The sequence below is a fragment of the Selaginella moellendorffii genome, unplaced genomic scaffold (assembly GCF_000143415.4).
Source record: "Selaginella moellendorffii unplaced genomic scaffold, v1.0 SELMOscaffold_123, whole genome shotgun sequence".
Lineage (NCBI taxonomy): Eukaryota > Viridiplantae > Streptophyta > Lycopodiopsida > Selaginellales > Selaginellaceae > Selaginella > Selaginella moellendorffii.
In genome coordinates this window covers 387,785-408,176 of record NW_003314384.1, presented here as the reverse complement: position 1 = coordinate 408,176, position 20,392 = coordinate 387,785, and the positions used below count along the sequence as shown (strand labels likewise).

At 45.5% G+C, this 20,392-nt stretch overlaps 2 protein-coding genes across 2 annotated transcripts; both read left to right on the top strand.

Moving 5' to 3' along the window:
- The first annotated feature begins 1,491 nt into the window (after window positions 1-1,491).
- Window positions 1,492-3,283, top strand: LOC112342922 (DELTA-alicitoxin-Pse2b-like). The gene is made up of 3 exons (XM_024665544.1): window positions 1,492-1,813; window positions 1,877-2,049; window positions 2,138-3,283. The coding sequence occupies exons 1-3, from the start codon at window positions 1,492-1,494 to the stop codon at window positions 3,281-3,283; spliced, it is 1,641 nt and encodes a 546-aa protein (XP_024521312.1).
- A 15,077-nt stretch (window positions 3,284-18,360) lies between these two features.
- On the top strand, window positions 18,361-20,152 carry LOC112342921 (DELTA-alicitoxin-Pse2b-like). The gene is made up of 3 exons (XM_024665543.1): window positions 18,361-18,682; window positions 18,746-18,918; window positions 19,007-20,152. Exons 1-3 carry the CDS (start codon window positions 18,361-18,363, stop codon window positions 20,150-20,152), a joined length of 1,641 nt encoding a protein of 546 aa, XP_024521311.1.
- Window positions 20,153-20,392: the final 240 nt, after the last annotated feature.

Genomic DNA, 20,392 nt, shown 5'->3' with positions numbered 1-20,392 from the left:
GGGAAGTTTTTGATAATTTCATCAAAGATAAAAGCAAGAATATCAATTGTCATAGAAGGGTGAAATAATTTTTTTATATTAATGGAAATATATATATGCTTTATACAAAAATAACCAGAATATTCCACATATATATAAGAATTGGGGGTTTATTTAAGATTTGAAAAAATGCATATATGTATGGGGCAAATTATGAACAACAAGAAAAGTATACTAGGCCCTATTCTAAACTTCCAGAATGCAGATGATATATAATGCTTATAAAGAGTGACCACCCCGAGACGAAAGCTTACGTGCAAGTGCAACTCAGTGAGACAGCTTTTCTCTTTTTCTAGTGGGTTCATTAGCTGATTTTTCTGTGTCTACTCATACAGATAGCCAAATTCCTTGACATTAAAATGGCAATCCAAGCTCTGCCGAAACTGCATTGCCTAAGCAGCTTTTGGCATTGTTCATCCTTTAGTGAGGCACTTTATCTAATGAGTACATACATATTCTAATTAACAAATCGAGCTCAATAGTTTCGCTTTGCCAGGGACTCTACTGTGGCGCAAGCAGCTGGTGCATTTTGGCTAAGTCACCCGTTGAACTAGTATGTCTTGAATTTCTATCCCAGGAACCTCTCCTCAAGTATGTAGCAAATGACTCTGCATCTGCACCACAACTAGCTGCTGAGAAAGTACGCAGTCCCGGCATTTTCTCTGTCTTAGAAAAGGAACTTCGAAAGGCAGATGATCCACTGGCGCAAATTAATGCTGCTGAGATTCTCTGCGAGGTTAGCAGACAGATAAAGTGTCCTGATTATATCTGACATTCCAGCTTCCGCTGGAAACGGTCCTGAGAATCGGGGGATCATTCTGGACAGGACACTGCACAGTGAGAGGCAATGACAGACCGACTAGCGTAGTTTGGAAGCGGGAGCTCAAGTTGTGCGTGTGTTAAGAGTCTTTTGCATGCCAATCCAGGTACCTGAAATAAGGTTTATACGCCCTTTTGTTTTAGTCTGTTAGTGATTCTGACTTTGTTCCACTTTTGTGTTGAAGGACAAGCAGTGAGATCTGTAAAAATAATACGTTTCCAGGACTACGGGCGTCCATTAGTTCTTGGTGCAAGTACAACTACTCGACTATATCAAATAGCTTCAACGATTAATGGACACAGGTGAGAAGGCTACAGTTGCTTCCATATTCTTTATGTGGCTTGGGGATTCACTTACAAAACTAACACCAGCGCATTTAGCCTGATCAACACGAGGGATGGATGCCTCCGTATGTTCAGGCACGTGATTAAATCAAGCTTGAAAATTAGAAGCATGCTTGCCATGACCCAAGGCGAAAAGGGTACAGTGATTTTAGAAAAAGGTACAGTGGGGTTTGAACCGTAGCAGAGGCAGTATAAATTGGATGATGGACACAAGGCATTCATGTATTCAGCATATTCAGCAAATTCATCAAGTTCAATCTCAACCATGGCATTTCTTAAAAGGTAGCTATGCACTCTCTCCAGTGCCATTGTGTTGCCACTAACCAGTTTTCCAGGTATCACGAGCTAGCAGCACTGTTCTTTCTCTTTTGCATATTGGCGTTCTTCGCCAGCAGCAAAAGTGCGGAAACTCCCATTCCCAAGGGAGGCCTCCTGGTGCTGGTGCAGCCAAACAATGTGCTGCTGGATGCTCTGGACAACAGAGGCCTGGAGTGGTCGACGGTTAACAAGACAGACATGAGTGTTTCCCTGTCCAAGGCTACCACCGTTCCTCAGCAAGGCGGGCTGGTGCTTTCGGCTGGGGAGCTACTCCAACTGCTTGGAGAGCAAGGTAAGCCTGAATTGGTAGGTAGCACTGTAGTTGACCAACTTGCATTTTGAACATTTTGAACAGAGGGTTCTCTGGGGACCGGGGTCTACCTCCCCAGAGCCAACATTCTGGAAACCCAAGCTGGCGGTCTCAACATCTTTTCCAACCTGAATGAAGATGCAGTGATCATCTTGGATGTGAACAAAGTTGACTACCAGACGAGCTTCTATGAGAGCACAGAGAGGTTCTACATGTCGGTACGTATGTTGCAAAACTCAACAAGAAGTCTTTGCTGAGATGTGACAGTGTATGTCATTAATGACAATTTGCAATTGGGGGGTGCAGCTTGGTGCGGAAGCCAGCATCTCTGGGAACTATCAAGCAGTTTCTGCAACACTACAGAGCACCTTCAACTCAATCAGTGCCGGGGAGCAAGAGATCTCAGCACTGTCCTTGGACGCGGTCTCTATTTCCAAGATGAAGACCCTTAACAGCAACAAGGTGGACCACCTGCCTCTGAATCCCAAGTTTTTCGAGGAGCTGCAGACGTTGCCTGTGGAGGTGGCTGAGCCAGGAGTAAGCAGCAGCTGGACACCTTTCCAACAGTTTTTGTCAAAGTGGGGCTCGCACTACATCTCGACCATCTACACGGGCTCCTTGCTGCAGCAATGGAGCAGCGCCAAGTCTTCCAAATCCTACTCGCAGCAGCAGTTCAAGGCCCAGGCGTGCCTAAAGCTGGAGGGGCTTCAGTCCGGGGTGGAAGGCTGTGCGGGTGTAAGCCAGGAGAGCAAGCGGGAGTCGGCGAACTTGGAAATGCACAACAAGCTGTTTGTGAAAGGTGGTACTCCCGAGACTCGAGCAAAACTCACTCAGGACCGGAGCAAGGAACTGATGTTCACGTTCATGGAGGAGGGAGCAACCAGCAGCTTGGCTGTGCAGTACAAGTTCACTCCCATATGGGAAGTTGTGCTCAGGCGTTTCCCTGTTGGGAGTAGCCAGTGGCAAGTGGGCAGGAACTTACAGGCTTACTACCAGGGCTACTGGGGATTCCAGTGCCTGACCAAGAGCACTCCGCGCGGTAGTGTGATCCTGCAGCAGTTTGTAGCTGTCAAGGACATTTCTGGGGACTCGAAGCACTTTGAGTGCCACAGGGCTTGTGAGGGGTGCAAGAACGACGACGACTGTCATGTTGGAGGAATTGGCTTCACTTGCTACTGCTACGGAGATTCTTGTATTGTGCTGGATTCCAATGGTCGGGCTACAACTCGTACCACCTCACAGGGAGGCACCTGGGATGGTGTGAACAACAGCTGCAAATATGACTCGGCATCATGTTCATGCAAAGGTTACGACGATGACAAGGATTGCAGAGGCGGCTGGGTGGTCATGTGGAACCAGGCTGAAGCTGTTGCGGATGCTCCAACAAGTATTGTTGCTGCAGCTGGTGGTGATGTCAACATGAGCGTCAACGCTTGTTCATGTCCTACATGATATATATATAGCAGTCGTATGTATAATCATGCCTTGTCTTGCTGGTCTAACTTGACAAGGATGATTGATCATGGGAATAATTGTGTGGTGCGCTTGTACTTGATTTCAATAAAAAGATGCAATTGTGAAGCTTTGTTAAACTTAAAATGAGCTTCATCAGAGTGTTATCCACAAGGAGCAATACTAACTCAACTTCAATATAGGCTGACTTACATGGATTTCGCTTTGGGCGAATTTGAAATGCGCAGGCACATAAGGTTTCAGCTAGTGACATTGCTACACCATGGAATTCAATGAGGATGATTTTGAGTATATGGTGGGGAGGAATAAAGCCGCATGAAGATTCCACCAAGGTGCTGCCTTCGGACTGGTTAGGATGTTGGAAGAATTGGATTTGTACAAATGTGTCTTGGAAATTGGAAAGTTTTTAGTTGCCGCAACAAACAAGAACCAACATGTCTACAGACATGCAAAAATGAACAAGTCTAAGCGAACGGGGGAGCTCAGAAGCCTGTATTGGAAGCGTTTTGGGTGGAATTGCAGAGATTTCCAGGTATGGGAAGCACACTCAAACAACCTAGATGGATTGATCATGATACTTGTTGCAATAACGCAATCATACTTCAAACTAGCTGGTGCGCATGCTGCTTGTTTCTAATCCCCATGTTGCATTCTTTTAGGAATATTTTCTTCTAACTTTTATTAGAAATATTCTAGGAATATTTCTTTAGAATCTAGCTTTTAAGAATATTTTAGAATAATCCACGAAACTTTTAGAACCTTCTAGAATCTTTTAAAATATTTTTAGAATTTGTTAGGTTCCTAATAGTGAAATTATATTATGATTTTTGTTTTTGTGCTACAAAACATAATATTATGTTTTTCATGTAGCACTTAAAACCTAAGTGCTTAGTTTGCATTTCCTAGTAATTATATGCTCAAAATTTACGGCCTATAAATATTTTCATAATCTTGTGAACATAAAACACATTAGTTTATTTGAATTTTTAAAAAAAGTTTCAATGCTAAAAATTCTTAAAATTGATATAACAAATGAGTTTTTAACAATTTAATAGTTACATTTGCGAAGGTTTATAGTTTTTTTTAAAGGTTTTTTTTTGTGTATGCCTTTCATGATGAAAGAAATATATATGAAAACTTATTTATGTAGTTGAAAAATTAATTTACATTTATTTTTTTGTCTCATATGTTCTAAATTCTAATCAATTAGCTCCCTTATTTTAGCATTCTGTAAGTAAATATAATCATATTTAAAAATTTCAGATCTAAATTTGAGCAAATCTTTAAAAACAATTCACTCATATGTTATTGTGTTTGCAAGCACAAACATAAATTTTTTTAAGTTGCATCATTGTAAAAAAAATTTAAAAAAAATAATTTTAATATTAAAAATTTAAATTTAAATACTTAAATGAGTGTCTTATGATTTTTTTCTTTGTGAAAAAAAGCCCAAGCTTCACATTTATGTGGAAACAATAAACAAAAATTATAAATATATTTTATATTATAAGTTTTATTTACTTCCACATATTATACTATCCTAAGCTAGAACCTCCCCTTCCCATAAAAAACATTAATTGTGACATAGCATCATTTTGTATCACTTGTATCAAACAATTATGGTGTTAGTTGGAAAGATGCTTAGAATATGTGCAACCATTTCACACTGGTGTATTGACAAAAGTCACTTTGTCTAGCAATTGTTCCACACGTCAATGTATTAATGTAATTAATATCTATTTTATAAAAGATCCAGATAAACCAACTCCAGCTCATGTTAAGTTTGCATTCTTTCCAGTTTCATCCAATAAAAATGTTAAACTACAAAATATAATTACAATTAGCAAACGACATTGGAATCAAGGAATAGTCCTAAAGGATCAATGTTAAAAAAGATAGCTTTGAACGAAAGTCAATGGTTGAGAAGTTTCATGCTTATATATAAAACCATGTTATGCTAGTCAAATGACTTACTAAGTGAGATTGGCAAGTCAAGGGAACAATGACCCTAGTTAAAGGTGCTAACTTCAAAAAGGGTGGCCTATAGGGCCAAGTATAGAGGAGTCTATGCATGATCACAGACTTATCAAGTGAGAGGACTTGACAGTTTGGAGGAACTAAGTTCCTAAATTGTGATTTGTAACTTGCTTTGGGTATAAGTTGGTGCATTGATGTTAGGAGTCATGCTAGGAATCCTAGGTGATGCCGCCCATAGATGCATATGCGGAGGTTGGGTTCAAGTCCTAACTTTTTAGTGTTTGGGTTCAAGTCCCAACTCACTAGGGTATGGTGATGGTTTGGAATATAAGGACATTCATTTTTCAATAGTCATTGACTCTCAATAAAGAAAAGCCAATTTGGCATGGCTCAATAGAACCTTGCTCTAGCTCTATGGCTAGAACACCCAAAGGTAGAAAGTGGGGAGAGTACCCATGAGGCTTGCATAGGGCCACAGTGTTCCAAAATGTTATCCCAAAATCCTAGATTGTGGAAAGGAAGAGGGGCAATTCTTTGGTGTAGTGATCAAGGATATGGTGTAAGCGACTAATTTTTCCATTCTACTTTAGTCACTTAACCACACCTCTGACCACTTGGACGAGTTTCACTCACAACCTCCATAAGTCCTATTTCAGATTTGGGCTTGCTAGCCCCGAGAATGGCATCCCCGCCACTCAACCTTTGCACTTGGTCCAAGTGCTCCACGTGACCGATCCCATGACCGACACTCCAAGGTACCACTAACATATTAGCCCGTTACGCTATGGCCATGCCCATTCACCTTGGTCACACCAGTGGTCTGACACCACCTCCATCACAGTCCCGTCTCTCAAAGAGTGGGCCATCCGTTCATGAGTGATCATCCCAGATCCACTCCTTAGCATCCTTAGGATGCCCACAGACATGGGGAATAACCTTCCCCCAATGTCCCTTTTCCGGTCCCCACCAAGTCCCTTTTCTGTCCATGGCCATGTTCGCCGACACTGCCACTAAATCAAGGCCCACAGGCTCTAGTGTAGTGACTAAGGATACAAGCATATGGTGAGGAAGCCCCAGAGGACCATGGGACTTAGTGGTCGGGGATTGCTCCTCCTCTTTTCCCCCATTTGGGACTTCGGGACAACATTTCGGAACACCGTGGACTTACGTGAGCCCCGTGGGTACTCTCCCCACCTTTTGCCTTTAGGTGCTCTAGCCATGGGCTTAGAGCGAGGTTCCATTGAGCCACGCCTAGTATCCAAGTAGGTAGTGCCACCCACACTTGGACTGGGAGCATTGGCCAGTCGATCTCTCGGGGGAACTAGAGCTAGCTCTTGAACACTTCACCAAGCTACCCCGTTTGTCGGTCCGTATTCACTTTAATTTTGGACTTCCCAGTGGTTAGTTCATCACCCAACACTGGGTCTGGCCTTCCTGGGCCAAACTAGCTCCACTGCAGTCCTCCCCCTTACTATACTTTTGGAGCTCACCAAACCCCCTAGGGTCTAGGAGACGAACGCTTTGGGCTTTCACCCTCTCAGACTCGAACTCGGACTCGGACTCGGACTTGAACTCGGACTCGGGCTCGAGCTCGAGCTTGGTTTTGGGCTTGGTCCCGGTCCCGGTCCCAGTCCCGGTCTCGGTCTCGGTCTCAGTCTCGGTCTCAGTCTCCGTCTCGGTCTTGGTCTCGGTCTCGGTCTCAGTCTCGGTTCTGGTCTTGGTCTCGACCTCGGTCTCCATCTCGGGTCCATCTTGGACTCCATCTCAGGTCCTTCTCGGACTCCATCTCAGACTCCACCTCAGGTCCACCTCGGACTCCATCTCGGACTCCATCTTGGGTCCATCTTGGACACTTCCACGTGTCATGTGTTAGTCCTTTTTGGGTCCTTTTTTAGAGCCTCGCTTGTTGCTCGCTTCATGCTCATTCCTCAAGCACTTTGTTGGGAGTTCCACTCCCACTCTCAACCTATCAAGTTGAATCTTTTAGTCCAAACGTGTTACGCTCGTTTGGCTTTCGTTTCGGCCACTACCACGTGGCACCCTTCCGGCTCCACTTTGGGGCCTAGGGATTTTGTGTCTCACATATGGTTATATGGTGAGGAAGTCCTAAAGGACAATAGGACTTAGTGGTCGGAGTTGTGGGCCTTGACCCAATGGCAGTGTTGATGAACACACCCATGGATAGAAAAGGATTTGGTGGAGTCTAAAAAAGGGATATTGGAGAAGGCTATTCCCCATTTTTGTAGGCATCCTAAAGATGCTAAGGAGTGCATCTTGGATGACCATTGATGGACGGATCGTCTAGTCTTTGAGAGATGGGACTGTGATGCAAGTGGTGTTGGACCACTAGTGTGGTAAAGATAAAAGGGCAATAACGGGCTGATATGTTGGTGGTGTTTTTGGGTGTTGATCATGGGATTAAACATGTGGAGCACTTGGACCAAATGTAAAGGTTGAGTGGTAGGGATGCCATTCTCGAGGCTAGCAAGCTCTAAGTCCGGAATAGGATTTATGGAGGTTGTGAGTGAGACTCCTCTAAGTGGTCGGAAGTGTGGTTAAGTAATTAAAGTAGAATGGAAAATTTAGTTGTTTACAATTTGGTATTAGAGCTATTCCTTAATGCAACTCTTATTCGTGGCCAAGTATATCACCACTTGTATTGGAATTGGAAGATCCTAGATATGGATCTGTCCTTGAGGAGTAGTATGTCGAGAGGACATGGCTCTCCACTCTAGTTCATGCTTGAACTTGTGCACAATGCAGTGGATAGAAAGGGGTTAATAAGAGAATGACTTTGGGATCTTGGGAACAATATAAAGTTTTCTTTATAGAGTTGAGGATGTAATCTAGATGAGCGTTTAACTTATGTACAACTGACACAAGCATTGTGGACATAATGCATACACTATATCATGCCACATTTACAAGTTATCTTGCATCAAAGGTACGTCATCCACCAGACAAACACTTACTCTCTTCAGTGATCTGCTGAAGACATTCTCTGCAACTACTATTGTTGCTAAGTAACCAACTTTAGTTTTGCTATATTCACATCTTCGCGAGCCAACGCTGCGATGCCACTTAGCATGGCCGCCACATGGACTTGTGCCAAGTAACAGAGCCAGAATATAATTAGAGTCAATGCCAAGCTAGGGTTAGGGTAGATGCTAGACAACTACATCTGGCTGATGAGTCCCAAAAAGGACGAAACCGGTCTCAGGTTGTCTTTTGTCCTCTCCCTCATCACGAATAAATGAAAATTCATTCTCTTACCTCCTTTACTTGCTCTCAATCACACTGTTTTGACAACGGCACACAGAGAATGTGGATTGCACAAAGTGGTGCCATGATCTCGCTAGGTCTCTTTGATGGGAAACAAGCGAGGATATCAACAGTGGTGGCATCGTGGTGGAGACTCACTCTTGCAGCAGTGCGGCTTCATTACACCATCCTAAAGGAGCGGGTGAAACCAAGGCAGCTAGAGGAGTGGCAGTCCAGGTGGCTCCCATACTTCGGCAGAATGGTAGGTGGCGAGATTTGCTGGCAATGGTCCCTCTTGGACTCTGTTCTACGTTCAGCTCATGGGGGAGACTTGGACATCGACATGATTCAATCGAGACGACCACGTCCACTTCTACTCTAGGACTAGGTCCAGCTGTGACAAGAGGATCACGTAGAGTAGCTCATTGAGAGGGCGGCACGCCCAGTTTTTGTATTAGTCCCATTGGAACATGGGGAATGTACATACACGTTCAGCGATCTCGCCAGGTCCTTCATGTAGAGTAACTCATTGAGAGGGTGGCATGCCCAGTTTTTGTATTAGTCCCATTGGGACATGGGGAATGTACATACATGTTCAGCGATCTCGCCGGGTCCTCCCACGAGGAAGACTGTTACAAGGTCGGGGTCCTGGAACACATACGGAAACAAGCCAGAACGGGAAAGGGCCCTCTATATCAATGGCTAGAACACTGTTGTGCAAGGCAGCAAGTGAGCCATGCAAAGAAGCAGCCCAATAGGATGAGAACCATGGGATAGAAGAGGTGGACGTTTCTAGGTTGGGAGATGGCCAGGTCTTGGAAAAAGCTGAAAGTGTAAGCCATGCCAAAGGTGAAGTGTCCACTGAGAGTGGAGAAGAGGATGAAGATACCTCCCTTCATCCACTTGCATGGTCACTGGCTAGAGTGCAAGAACTTCATGAGAGTCTCAGGCCAGTCACAAGTCAGAAAGGCTTGCGGGGAATCATCCCAAATACTTTTGCAGCTGAGGGGGTTCACAGGGATGGATGTCTCACAGAAGTGCAGGAGTGGTACACTAGGATCAGATCAGGAGTCACCACCAGAGCAGCAGCATGTGCAGCAGCAGCAGAGCTAGGGCATGGGACAAGAGAACTCAAGTCTGCCCCACCCGGAACGACAAAAAACAGAGAGGAATAGGGCCCTAGTGTGGATGCACTTCTGTCCTGCAAGATCAACATGGAGGCCTCACTAGAAGATGAGTTCACAATCGGCTTGCGTGGACAAGCTATTACTGGGAGATGCTCAGGAAGATCACGCTGCTGCTGCTCCTCGCCATGGCTGAGAATTCCACATCGCAAATGCGTTGCTGCTGCTTCACTGCTTACTCGTGGGATCCGCTGCTCCTCGATGACAATGGTGATCGTGGGAAGTCAATGCTGCTACCCATCACCCACCCAAGCTTGTTGCTAGTGCTGTCCACGGCACCATCCCAGCAAGAGCTCCATGCATTCCTCTCCCATCCTTGGACACGGCCGGGCTTCCTGAAGAAGAGCGAAGAATCGCTTCTCTCCATAAGCTCTTGTAAAAGAAGAATGTACATGCCCTTTGGTTCCGGCCACCGGGAGAAGCCGCCGCCTTGATGGATTTGCTCCAATCTGTCAAGAGCTCCTCCTCCTCTTCCTGGGGTTTCTCATCCGTGGACACCTTCCTCGTCGCCACCCTCGTCATGCCACACTATCTCCTCCTTCCAGTGCTTTTGCTGCCGCTAGTTTCCTCACACACCACCCAACACCATACTACTCCTCCAGACAAGCTCCGTGTGCGCATCTCGGACAAGCACCGGTTTGTGTGTCCAGTTCAAAATGGACATGTGCTAGGAGCAACTCCCCCATTTGCAATGCTGGACATCATGAAGCTGGACAAGAAAGTGAATTCAGAAGGCTCTCACAAACTTAAAGAGTGGTGTTCCACTGGGTACATAAGGCTGGTTGTGACAACACACCCACACCCACACCCACACCCATGAGCATGGTTGGTCCCGACCGTTCCAAACGCCGACTGGCCGACCGGCCGACTGTGGTTATCGACCGGCTGTGAAATGCCAAATGGCTAAATGGTTCACAAATTTTTTTTGATAAAAAAAATACCTTTTTAGTAAAACCACATTAATAAAAGTAAGAAAACCAAAGCATGAAACCAAACCAAACCAAAGCATTAGACCAAACCAAACCATCTACTACTCATCTTCTTCAACATCCTCAGCAAGTTCCTCGACATCTCTGGCATCTTCCTCAACAATCACATCCTCATTTGGAAGATCTTCTTCAGCTAAATCTTCTATACCAAGAGATTCAAGTCTAGCTTGCATCTCTATAATCCTCATCCATTGTGGTTTGATTGCAATTGTGTCGAAATTAATCTCTAGAAATTTCATTTCTTCACTTTCAACATAATCCACCTGTAAGCGATTAATTTTTCCATTCTACTTTAGTCACTTAACCACGCCTTCGACCACTTGGAGGGGTCTCACTCACCACCTCCTTAAGTCCAATTCAGGACTTGGGACTTGCTAGCCCCGAGAATGGCATCCATGCCACTCATCCCTTGCACTTAGTCCAAGTGCTCCACGTGTCCGGTCCCAAGACCGACACCCCAAGGTACCACCGACATACTAGCCCGTTACGCTAAGGCCATGCCCCTTTACCTTGGTCATACCGGTGATCTAACACCACCTGCATCACAATCCTGTCTCTCAAGGACTGGACCATCTGTCCATGAGTGATCATTCCAGATCCCCTCCTTAGCATCCTTAGGATGCCCACAGATGTGGGGAATATCCTTCCCCAATATCCCTTTTCTGGTCCCCACCAAGTCCCTTTCTGCCCACGGCCGTATTCACCAACACTACCACTGGATCGAGGCCCACCGGCCCGACCACTAAGTCCCACGGTCCTCTGGGACTTCCTCACCACACGACTGTGTCCTTGGTCACTAGCCCAGAGGACTGCTCCTCTTCCTTTCCACAGTCTGGGCCTTTGGGACAACATTTCGGAACACCGTGGCCTTATGCAAGTCACCTGGGTACTCTCCCCACCTTTCGCCTTTAGGTGCTCTAGCCATGGGCTTAGAGCGAGGTTCCGTTGAGCCATGCTTGGTATCCAAGTAGGTAGTGCCACCCACACTTGGACTGGGAGCATCGGCCAGTCGATCTCCCGGGGGAACTAGAGCCGGCTCTTGAACACTTCACCAAGCTACCCCGCTTGTCGGTCAGTATTCACTCTAGTCTTGGACTTCCCAGTGGTCAATTCATCACCCAACACTGGGTCTGGCCTTCTTGGGCCAAACTGGCCTTTCCTAGCCAAACTAGCTCCACTACAGTCCTCCCCCTACTATACTTTTGGAGCTCACCAAACCCCCCAGGGTCTGGGAGATGAACGCTTTGGGCTTTCACCCTCTCAAACTCGAACTCGGACTCGGACTCGGACTCGGGCTCGGGCTCGGTCTCAGTCCCGGTCCCGGTCTTGGTCTCGGTCGATCTCGGTCCCAGTCTCGGTCTCGACCTCGGACTCCATCTCGGGTCCTTCTCGGACTCCATCTCAGACTCCGTCTTGGTCCATTTCGGACTCCATCTCGGACTCCGTCTTGGTCCACCTCGGACTCCATCTCGGGTCCATCTCGGACTCCGTCTCGGTCCACCTCGGACTCCATCTCGGACTCCATCTCGGGTCCATCTTGGGTCCATCTCGGACTCCATCTCGGATTCCATCTCGAACTCCATCTCGGACTCCGTCTCGGTCCACCTCGGACTCCACTTCGGGTCCATCTCGGACTCCATATCGGACTCCATCTCGGACTCCACTTCGGGTCCATCTCGGACTCCATATCGGACTCCAACTAGGGTCCGCCTCGGACTCCATCTCGGACACTTCCACATGTCATGTGTTGGTCCTTTTTGGGTCCCTTTTTGGAGCCTTGCTTATTGCTCGCTTCGTGCTCGCTCCTTGAGCACTTTGTTGGGAGTTCCACTTCCGCTCTCAACCTTCCAAGTCAGAGCTTTTAGTCCAAACGTGTTACACTCGTTTGGGCTTTCGCTTCGGCCACTACCACATGGCACCCTTTCCGGCTCCACTTTGGGGCCTAGGGATTTTGTGTCTCACACCACCACTCTGGTGTTACTGTGTACATAAACCAACTTCTACATACACCATAAACCAACAAATGCTCCATCAAAATGCCTACTCTATAGATTTGTTGTAGAAACTAAAGACAAAGGGGTATTTGCAATTTTCTCCATAAACATTTGGTGAATTTGGTTCTGAACATGAAGAGACACATTTGAAGCACTACATGCTTCAATATCATGCCCAGAAATTTTAGCAAAATGTGCCTTAATTCGTTTTGGCAGACCACCATACATTTTTCCACAATAATTACATTTCCAACACCCAACTCCTTTGCTGGAAGCATAAGGAGTGAACTTGGTAACATGGGACCATGCCCAATCGGGCACCATTGCTCAATTGTGCCAGAATTGCTAGAATCAAATCTCTGAAATCACTGGAATCGTAATTTCCATTTTAGGGCAAAAATTTCAAGCGTTGTGGACTAGGTGATTTGCGAGGCCTCAGCAAGCTGCTCCATGCTCAATCGAAAGCAAAGGCTGACCGACTGGAGAGTGTTGCCCTGTAGAGCTTGGTATGCATGCAGCTCCTATAGGCTATAGCCCTCTTCATCAGATTCTATATAGGCTTGCTGGGCTGGGCATTTGTGGATGGATGGATCGCTCCATACATAGCAGCAGGAGAACAGCAAAGCAGTGGAGATGCAGTGGCAATGGCGATAGCTGTAGCAGCATCAGAAATCTAGCCCCTGTGAGTGCGATCACCATTTTTTTTGCCGAACGGAACTGTCCGACTGCATTCGGCTGACCATATTCGGCGGCGGTCAGGATTCTGGCTGAACGTGGTTGGGACCAACCATGCCCATGAGCAGGAGAGCTGGCCTTCAAAGAAGTAAGCCTGAGTGAACATTCCAAAGAAAAAGCTATGGTAAGCTTTGAAAGTCATATGTTATGTGGTTTGTTCTGTAGGTTCCACCTTTGTCAACTGTTTGGGCCGGTGAAAGGCTAGCTGGTACCATGAATGATGAATTACTAGAAGCTATAGAAGAGCTGAAGAAAAATCTGAAGAAATGGAAAAGGGGGCAATAAGCTACACTCGTTCAGCGAGTTTTTCTTTTTAGTGTTAGCCTCCATATATGGACGAGGAATGCAAGCTCAAATTTGGAGGATTGACTGAACCAGCCATTATTCTTTAACGAATTGTTCAGGGCTGGTAACCAAATGCTGGTTAGAGAGGACCACTACACGATATTGAAGAAGCTGCACATAGGGGGCTTTTGGACACTGAAACAGCTTATGGGAGTGTTGGACAAGGTCTGCAGGAAGACCACAAAGAGGATGCAAGTCTTCAACCCAAGCAAGAGTTGCAAAGTTCATGTAGATCTAAAATCCTCCATGGTTGAGGCAAAGAGGGAACAACCTTGGCCGAGAAGGTGCTTTAAACCCAGGGACTTTGTAATGCTGCAATGGGAGATTGAGCCAGATGGAGAACGAGTTAAGCTGCACGTGGACTCAAGTGTTCATGGCCCCATCACTAGCATGGGGAGATGGCGATGTGGAAGTTTAGTTCATAGTCTCTCTATGTAGGTTGCCCCTTCTAGGTGACAAGGGAGGATATGCTGCTACCAATGGGAGAAGAGTAGTACATGCTGATGGTGACTAATGACAAGGTCAAGGGGAGGATTTGAGTGCTTCACTAGGCACCAAAATAGCTAGTCATTATGCAATCACCAACCCACTTGAGGGGAATGGCACACTCAAGTGGTGGCATCAGCAACTGATCAAAGACTTGGATTGGGATCCTACAGAATGGAGGTGAAGTTTGAACAGTTTCTTCTCCTTTGAGGTGGAGGCATGGGATGGTTTGTTGATGAATAGAGAGGAGGCATGTGGAGAGATCCTAAAGTTATGGAGAAAATGAATCAAGCAAGGAGTTGACACAAACCAGATGGTGGACAATATGTTAGATTTCTAGAAGCTGCCAATTCAAAAGAAAGTCAAAATCACTTTTGGCTCCAATAGGACAACAGTTCTAGGACGATGCAAGCCGAGCACGCACTGTGGGAATGTGACATGGGAAAGTAAGTATGGCAATAAATTCTCAAGGTAGCTCATGAGATAGGGGACATTCAAGAGTTTGAAGCAAGGTGTGGCAATATGCTCCACTGGTTCAAAGGAGCACGTGGCCCAGCCACAAAGTCCAGCTTGGAGGCACATCATATGTCATGGATGACATGGTTGGAAGATGTGAGTCCAATGGGATGAGATTGGTGTTGAGGTCGGAACATTGGTCTAGGAGGCAATGGGCCATAAATGCTGGCCAGTATGGAGAGCAACAAGATTACAAACAATCTAGGAGGTGTGTAACCACCACCACTTTGATGGGTAACAAGCAAGAGTATTTGCTATTGTGGCCACATGGTGGAGATTTACTCTGGCACCTATTCACCTCCACTATGTCATCCTAAAGGAATGGGCAAAGCCTGATCATTTGGGGAAGTGGCGAACCAGATGGCTCCCATGTTTTAGCAGGGTGATTGATGATGAGATCCATTTGCAGTGGCACCCTTCTAACACTATTCTTTGTTTGGTTTTGGGAGGGGACTTGGAACCTTTTGATACATGTGCATAATGGGAAGAAGTCCATTGCATAGTGCAATAAGACAACTGTTTCTAGGGGATGAGTTTGTGCATTTGAATGACATTTGGGAAGTTTTTGAAAAGTTTCATGGTAAACACAGACTGCCACTTGGGGATGTCAGGCACTCTGATAAACAAAACTGGGGTGCTGCTCAGCGACTTTGTAGCAGGCCAGTGCAAGTTTGTCTTTCAATTATGCGAGAAACAACATATAGAAAACCTTCACGTACGCTGGGGACCGAAACTTATCTTGCTGTGGTGGCATCATATATTGATATCTTTTTGCACCCGTACTTGAGCCTTGGAGAGCGAGTGAGAGCTGCATCAATGGTGTCCTTCTTCTTTTGTTTATGGAGGTTGTGGATTCTGAAGGAAAGCAAGTGGAACTTGGAACACAACTTCATCAGCAAGGAAACCTTCTTGGACATTCAATTATCATATCACTTTGTCATCCTTCTAATCAGGTATGTTTCATATATAATTTTCTTTTGTTAATTTTGCTTTTGAGATAGATATTTTTGGGATCACCATTCACATTTGCCAGTCCCAATTAATAGAACTGGTTCTGACATTTGCAAGAACTTTTTCTCCAAAATAGGAGGAATGATCGGGAATGAATGGTGTTATGACGGAGCTGATGTTGTTCATAGTGTGACTAATATGAACATGCTAGCAGAATGCAAGGCAGCAGGTACATTGCTTTTCTCTAAAGCTCACAGGAAACAGGAAAATATTTGGGAAAAGATAGAGCATGATGGGAAGAGAGTAGTAGCGGACTTAGGGGATTACAGTTCGGTAGAGACAGATGCTCTGATAGTTAATGAGCTGATTCAGGGTAAAGCCAAAGCACAAGAACTTCTTCATGGCCTTGGCATATCTGGAAGAGATTGGTGGGATAAACCTGAAGATTTTGAGGATTTTCACAAGGTTTCAGAAAATTCCAGAGAGGATGATATAGTCGATTAGTTTGAAGAGGAACATATAGTAGGAGAAGAAGCTACTGAAGAAGCTACTGAAGCAGCAAGTGAACTGAGGCATACTTTTGATGCTGTTCTGCATCATATTGAAGATTCTGAGTCATTAAAAGTGGAAGCAACAGTTTTGGTTGACAGGAAGAAAATCTGCAAGTCAACCATCGTTTCTCAGCTAAATGGAAATCCATTTCTCTCCAAAGACCGGCTCACACGGGTGAAGAATAACTTGACAGTTTATGAACCAGGAAGAAATCTTAGTGCACAAACAGCTCTTGGCATTGGGAGTGATTGTGCATTGTGGTTTGGAAGGAAGTCATTTGAAGTTTGTTTAATATGTTGGTCGAATTCTTTCCATGAGGAAAAAAGTGAACAATACCTAGAGGGACACAAGGGAAGTGCTTGAATTAACTAATCTTCCAGTTGATTCTGCTGATTTTCAAATGAACCTATGCTACTACAAGGAATGTGATGCTCCAGAAGCTGATGATGAAGGGAATTCATGATATACATACAACCTTCCTGATAATATGCTAGTGGAACTGACAAGTTTGATTGCTTTGGCATCATTATCATATCATCCAGAAGTCGAGAGATATTTGCTTCCACAACATGATAGGGAAGTTTTTGATAATTTCATCAAAGATAAAAGCAAGAATATCAATTGTCATAGAAGGGTGAAATAATTTTTTTATATTAATGGAAATATATATATGCTTTATACAAAAATAACCAGAATATTCCACATATATATAAGAATTGGGGGTTTATTTAAGATTTGAAAAAATGCATATATGTATGGGGCAAATTATGAACAACAAGAAAAGTATACTAGGCCCTATTCTAAACTTCCAGAATGCAGATGATATATAATGCTTATAAAGAGTGACCACCCCGAGACGAAAGCTTACGTGCAAGTGCAACTCAGTGAGACAGCTTTTCTCTTTTTCTAGTGGGTTCATTAGCTGATTTTTCTGTGTCTACTCATACAGATAGCCAAATTCCTTGACATTAAAATGGCAATCCAAGCTCTGCCGAAACTGCATTGCCTAAGCAGCTTTTGGCATTGTTCATCCTTTAGTGAGGCACTTTATCTAATGAGTACATACATATTCTAATTAACAAATCGAGCTCAATAGTTTCGCTTTGCCAGGGACTCTACTGTGGCGCAAGCAGCTGGTGCATTTTGGCTAAGTCACCCGTTGAACTAGTATGTCTTGAATTTCTATCCCAGGAACCTCTCCTCAAGTATGTAGCAAATGACTCTGCATCTGCACCACAACTAGCTGCTGAGAAAGTACGCAGTCCCGGCATTTTCTCTGTCTTAGAAAAGGAACTTCGAAAGGCAGATGATCCACTGGCGCAAATTAATGCTGCTGAGATTCTCTGCGAGGTTAGCAGACAGATAAAGTGTCCTGATTATATCTGACATTCCAGCTTCCGCTGGAAACGGTCCTGAGAATCGGGGGATCATTCTGGACAGGACACTGCACAGTGAGAGGCAATGACAGACCGACTAGCGTAGTTTGGAAGCGGGAGCTCAAGTTGTGCGTGTGTTAAGAGTCTTTTGCATGCCAATCCAGGTACCTGAAATAAGGTTTATACGCCCTTTTGTTTTAGTCTGTTAGTGATTCTGACTTTGTTCCACTTTTGTGTTGAAGGACAAGCAGTGAGATCTGTAAAAATAATACGTTTCCAGGACTACGGGCGTCCATTAGTTCTTGGTGCAAGTACAACTACTCGACTATATCAAATAGCTTCAACGATTAATGGACACAGGTGAGAAGGCTACAGTTGCTTCCATATTCTTTATGTGGCTTGGGGATTCACTTACAAAACTAACACCAGCGCATTTAGCCTGATCAACACGAGGGATGGATGCCTCCGTATGTTCAGGCACGTGATTAAATCAAGCTTGAAAATTAGAAGCATGCTTGCCATGACCCAAGGCGAAAAGGGTACAGTGATTTTAGAAAAAGGTACAGTGGGGTTTGAACCGTAGCAGAGGCAGTATAAATTGGATGATGGACACAAGGCATTCATGTATTCAGCATATTCAGCAAATTCATCAAGTTCAATCTCAACCATGGCATTTCTTAAAAGGTAGCTATGCACTCTCTCCAGTGCCATTGTGTTGCCACTAACCAGTTTTCCAGGTATCACGAGCTAGCAGCACTGTTCTTTCTCTTTTGCATATTGGCGTTCTTCGCCAGCAGCAAAAGTGCGGAAACTCCCATTCCCAAGGGAGGCCTCCTGGTGCTGGTGCAGCCAAACAATGTGCTGCTGGATGCTCTGGACAACAGAGGCCTGGAGTGGTCGACGGTTAACAAGACAGACATGAGTGTTTCCCTGTCCAAGGCTACCACCGTTCCTCAGCAAGGCGGGCTGGTGCTTTCGGCTGGGGAGCTACTCCAACTGCTTGGAGAGCAAGGTAAGCCTGAATTGGTAGGTAGCACTGTAGTTGACCAACTTGCATTTTGAACATTTTGAACAGAGGGTTCTCTGGGGACCGGGGTCTACCTCCCCAGAGCCAACATTCTGGAAACCCAAGCTGGCGGTCTCAACATCTTTTCCAACCTGAATGAAGATGCAGTGATCATCTTGGATGTGAACAAAGTTGACTACCAGACGAGCTTCTATGAGAGCACAGAGAGGTTCTACATGTCGGTACGTATGTTGCAAAACTCAACAAGAAGTCTTTGCTGAGATGTGACAGTGTATGTCATTAATGACAATTTGCAATTGGGGGGTGCAGCTTGGTGCGGAAGCCAGCATCTCTGGGAACTATCAAGCAGTTTCTGCAACACTACAGAGCACCTTCAACTCAATCAGTGCCGGGGAGCAAGAGATCTCAGCACTGTCCTTGGACGCGGTCTCTATTTCCAAGATGAAGACCCTTAACAGCAACAAGGTGGACCACCTGCCTCTGAATCCCAAGTTTTTCGAGGAGCTGCAGACGTTGCCTGTGGAGGTGGCTGAGCCAGGAGTAAGCAGCAGCTGGACACCTTTCCAACAGTTTTTGTCAAAGTGGGGCTCGCACTACATCTCGACCATCTACACGGGCTCCTTGCTGCAGCAATGGAGCAGCGCCAAGTCTTCCAAATCCTACTCGCAGCAGCAGTTCAAGGCCCAGGCGTGCCTAAAGCTGGAGGGGCTTCAGTCCGGGGTGGAAGGCTGTGCGGGTGTAAGCCAGGAGAGCAAGCGGGAGTCGGCGAACTTGGAAATGCACAACAAGCTGTTTGTGAAAGGTGGTACTCCCGAGACTCGAGCAAAACTCACTCAGGACCGGAGCAAGGAACTGATGTTCACGTTCATGGAGGAGGGAGCAACCAGCAGCTTGGCTGTGCAGTACAAGTTCACTCCCATATGGGAAGTTGTGCTCAGGCGTTTCCCTGTTGGGAGTAGCCAGTGGCAAGTGGGCAGGAACTTACAGGCTTACTACCAGGGCTACTGGGGATTCCAGTGCCTGACCAAGAGCACTCCGCGCGGTAGTGTGATCCTGCAGCAGTTTGTAGCTGTCAAGGACATTTCTGGGGACTCGAAGCACTTTGAGTGCCACAGGGCTTGTGAGGGGTGCAAGAACGACGACGACTGTCATGTTGGAGGAATTGGCTTCACTTGCTACTGCTACGGAGATTCTTGTATTGTGCTGGATTCCAATGGTCGGGCTACAACTCGTACCACCTCACAGGGAGGCACCTGGGATGGTGTGAACAACAGCTGCAAATATGACTCGGCATCATGTTCATGCAAAGGTTACGACGATGACAAGGATTGCAGAGGCGGCTGGGTGGTCATGTGGAACCAGGCTGAAGCTGTTGCGGATGCTCCAACAAGTATTGTTGCTGCAGCTGGTGGTGATGTCAACATGAGCGTCAACGCTTGTTCATGTCCTACATGATATATATATAGCAGTCGTATGTATAATCATGCCTTGTCTTGCTGGTCTAACTTGACAAGGATGATTGATCATGGGAATAATTGTGTGGTGCGCTTGTACTTGATTTCAATAAAAAGATGCAATTGTGAAGCTTTGTTAAACTTAAAATGAGCTTCATCAGAGTGTTATCCACAAGGAGCAATACTAACTCAACTTCAATATAGGCTGACTTACATGGATTTCGCTTTGGGCGAATTTGAA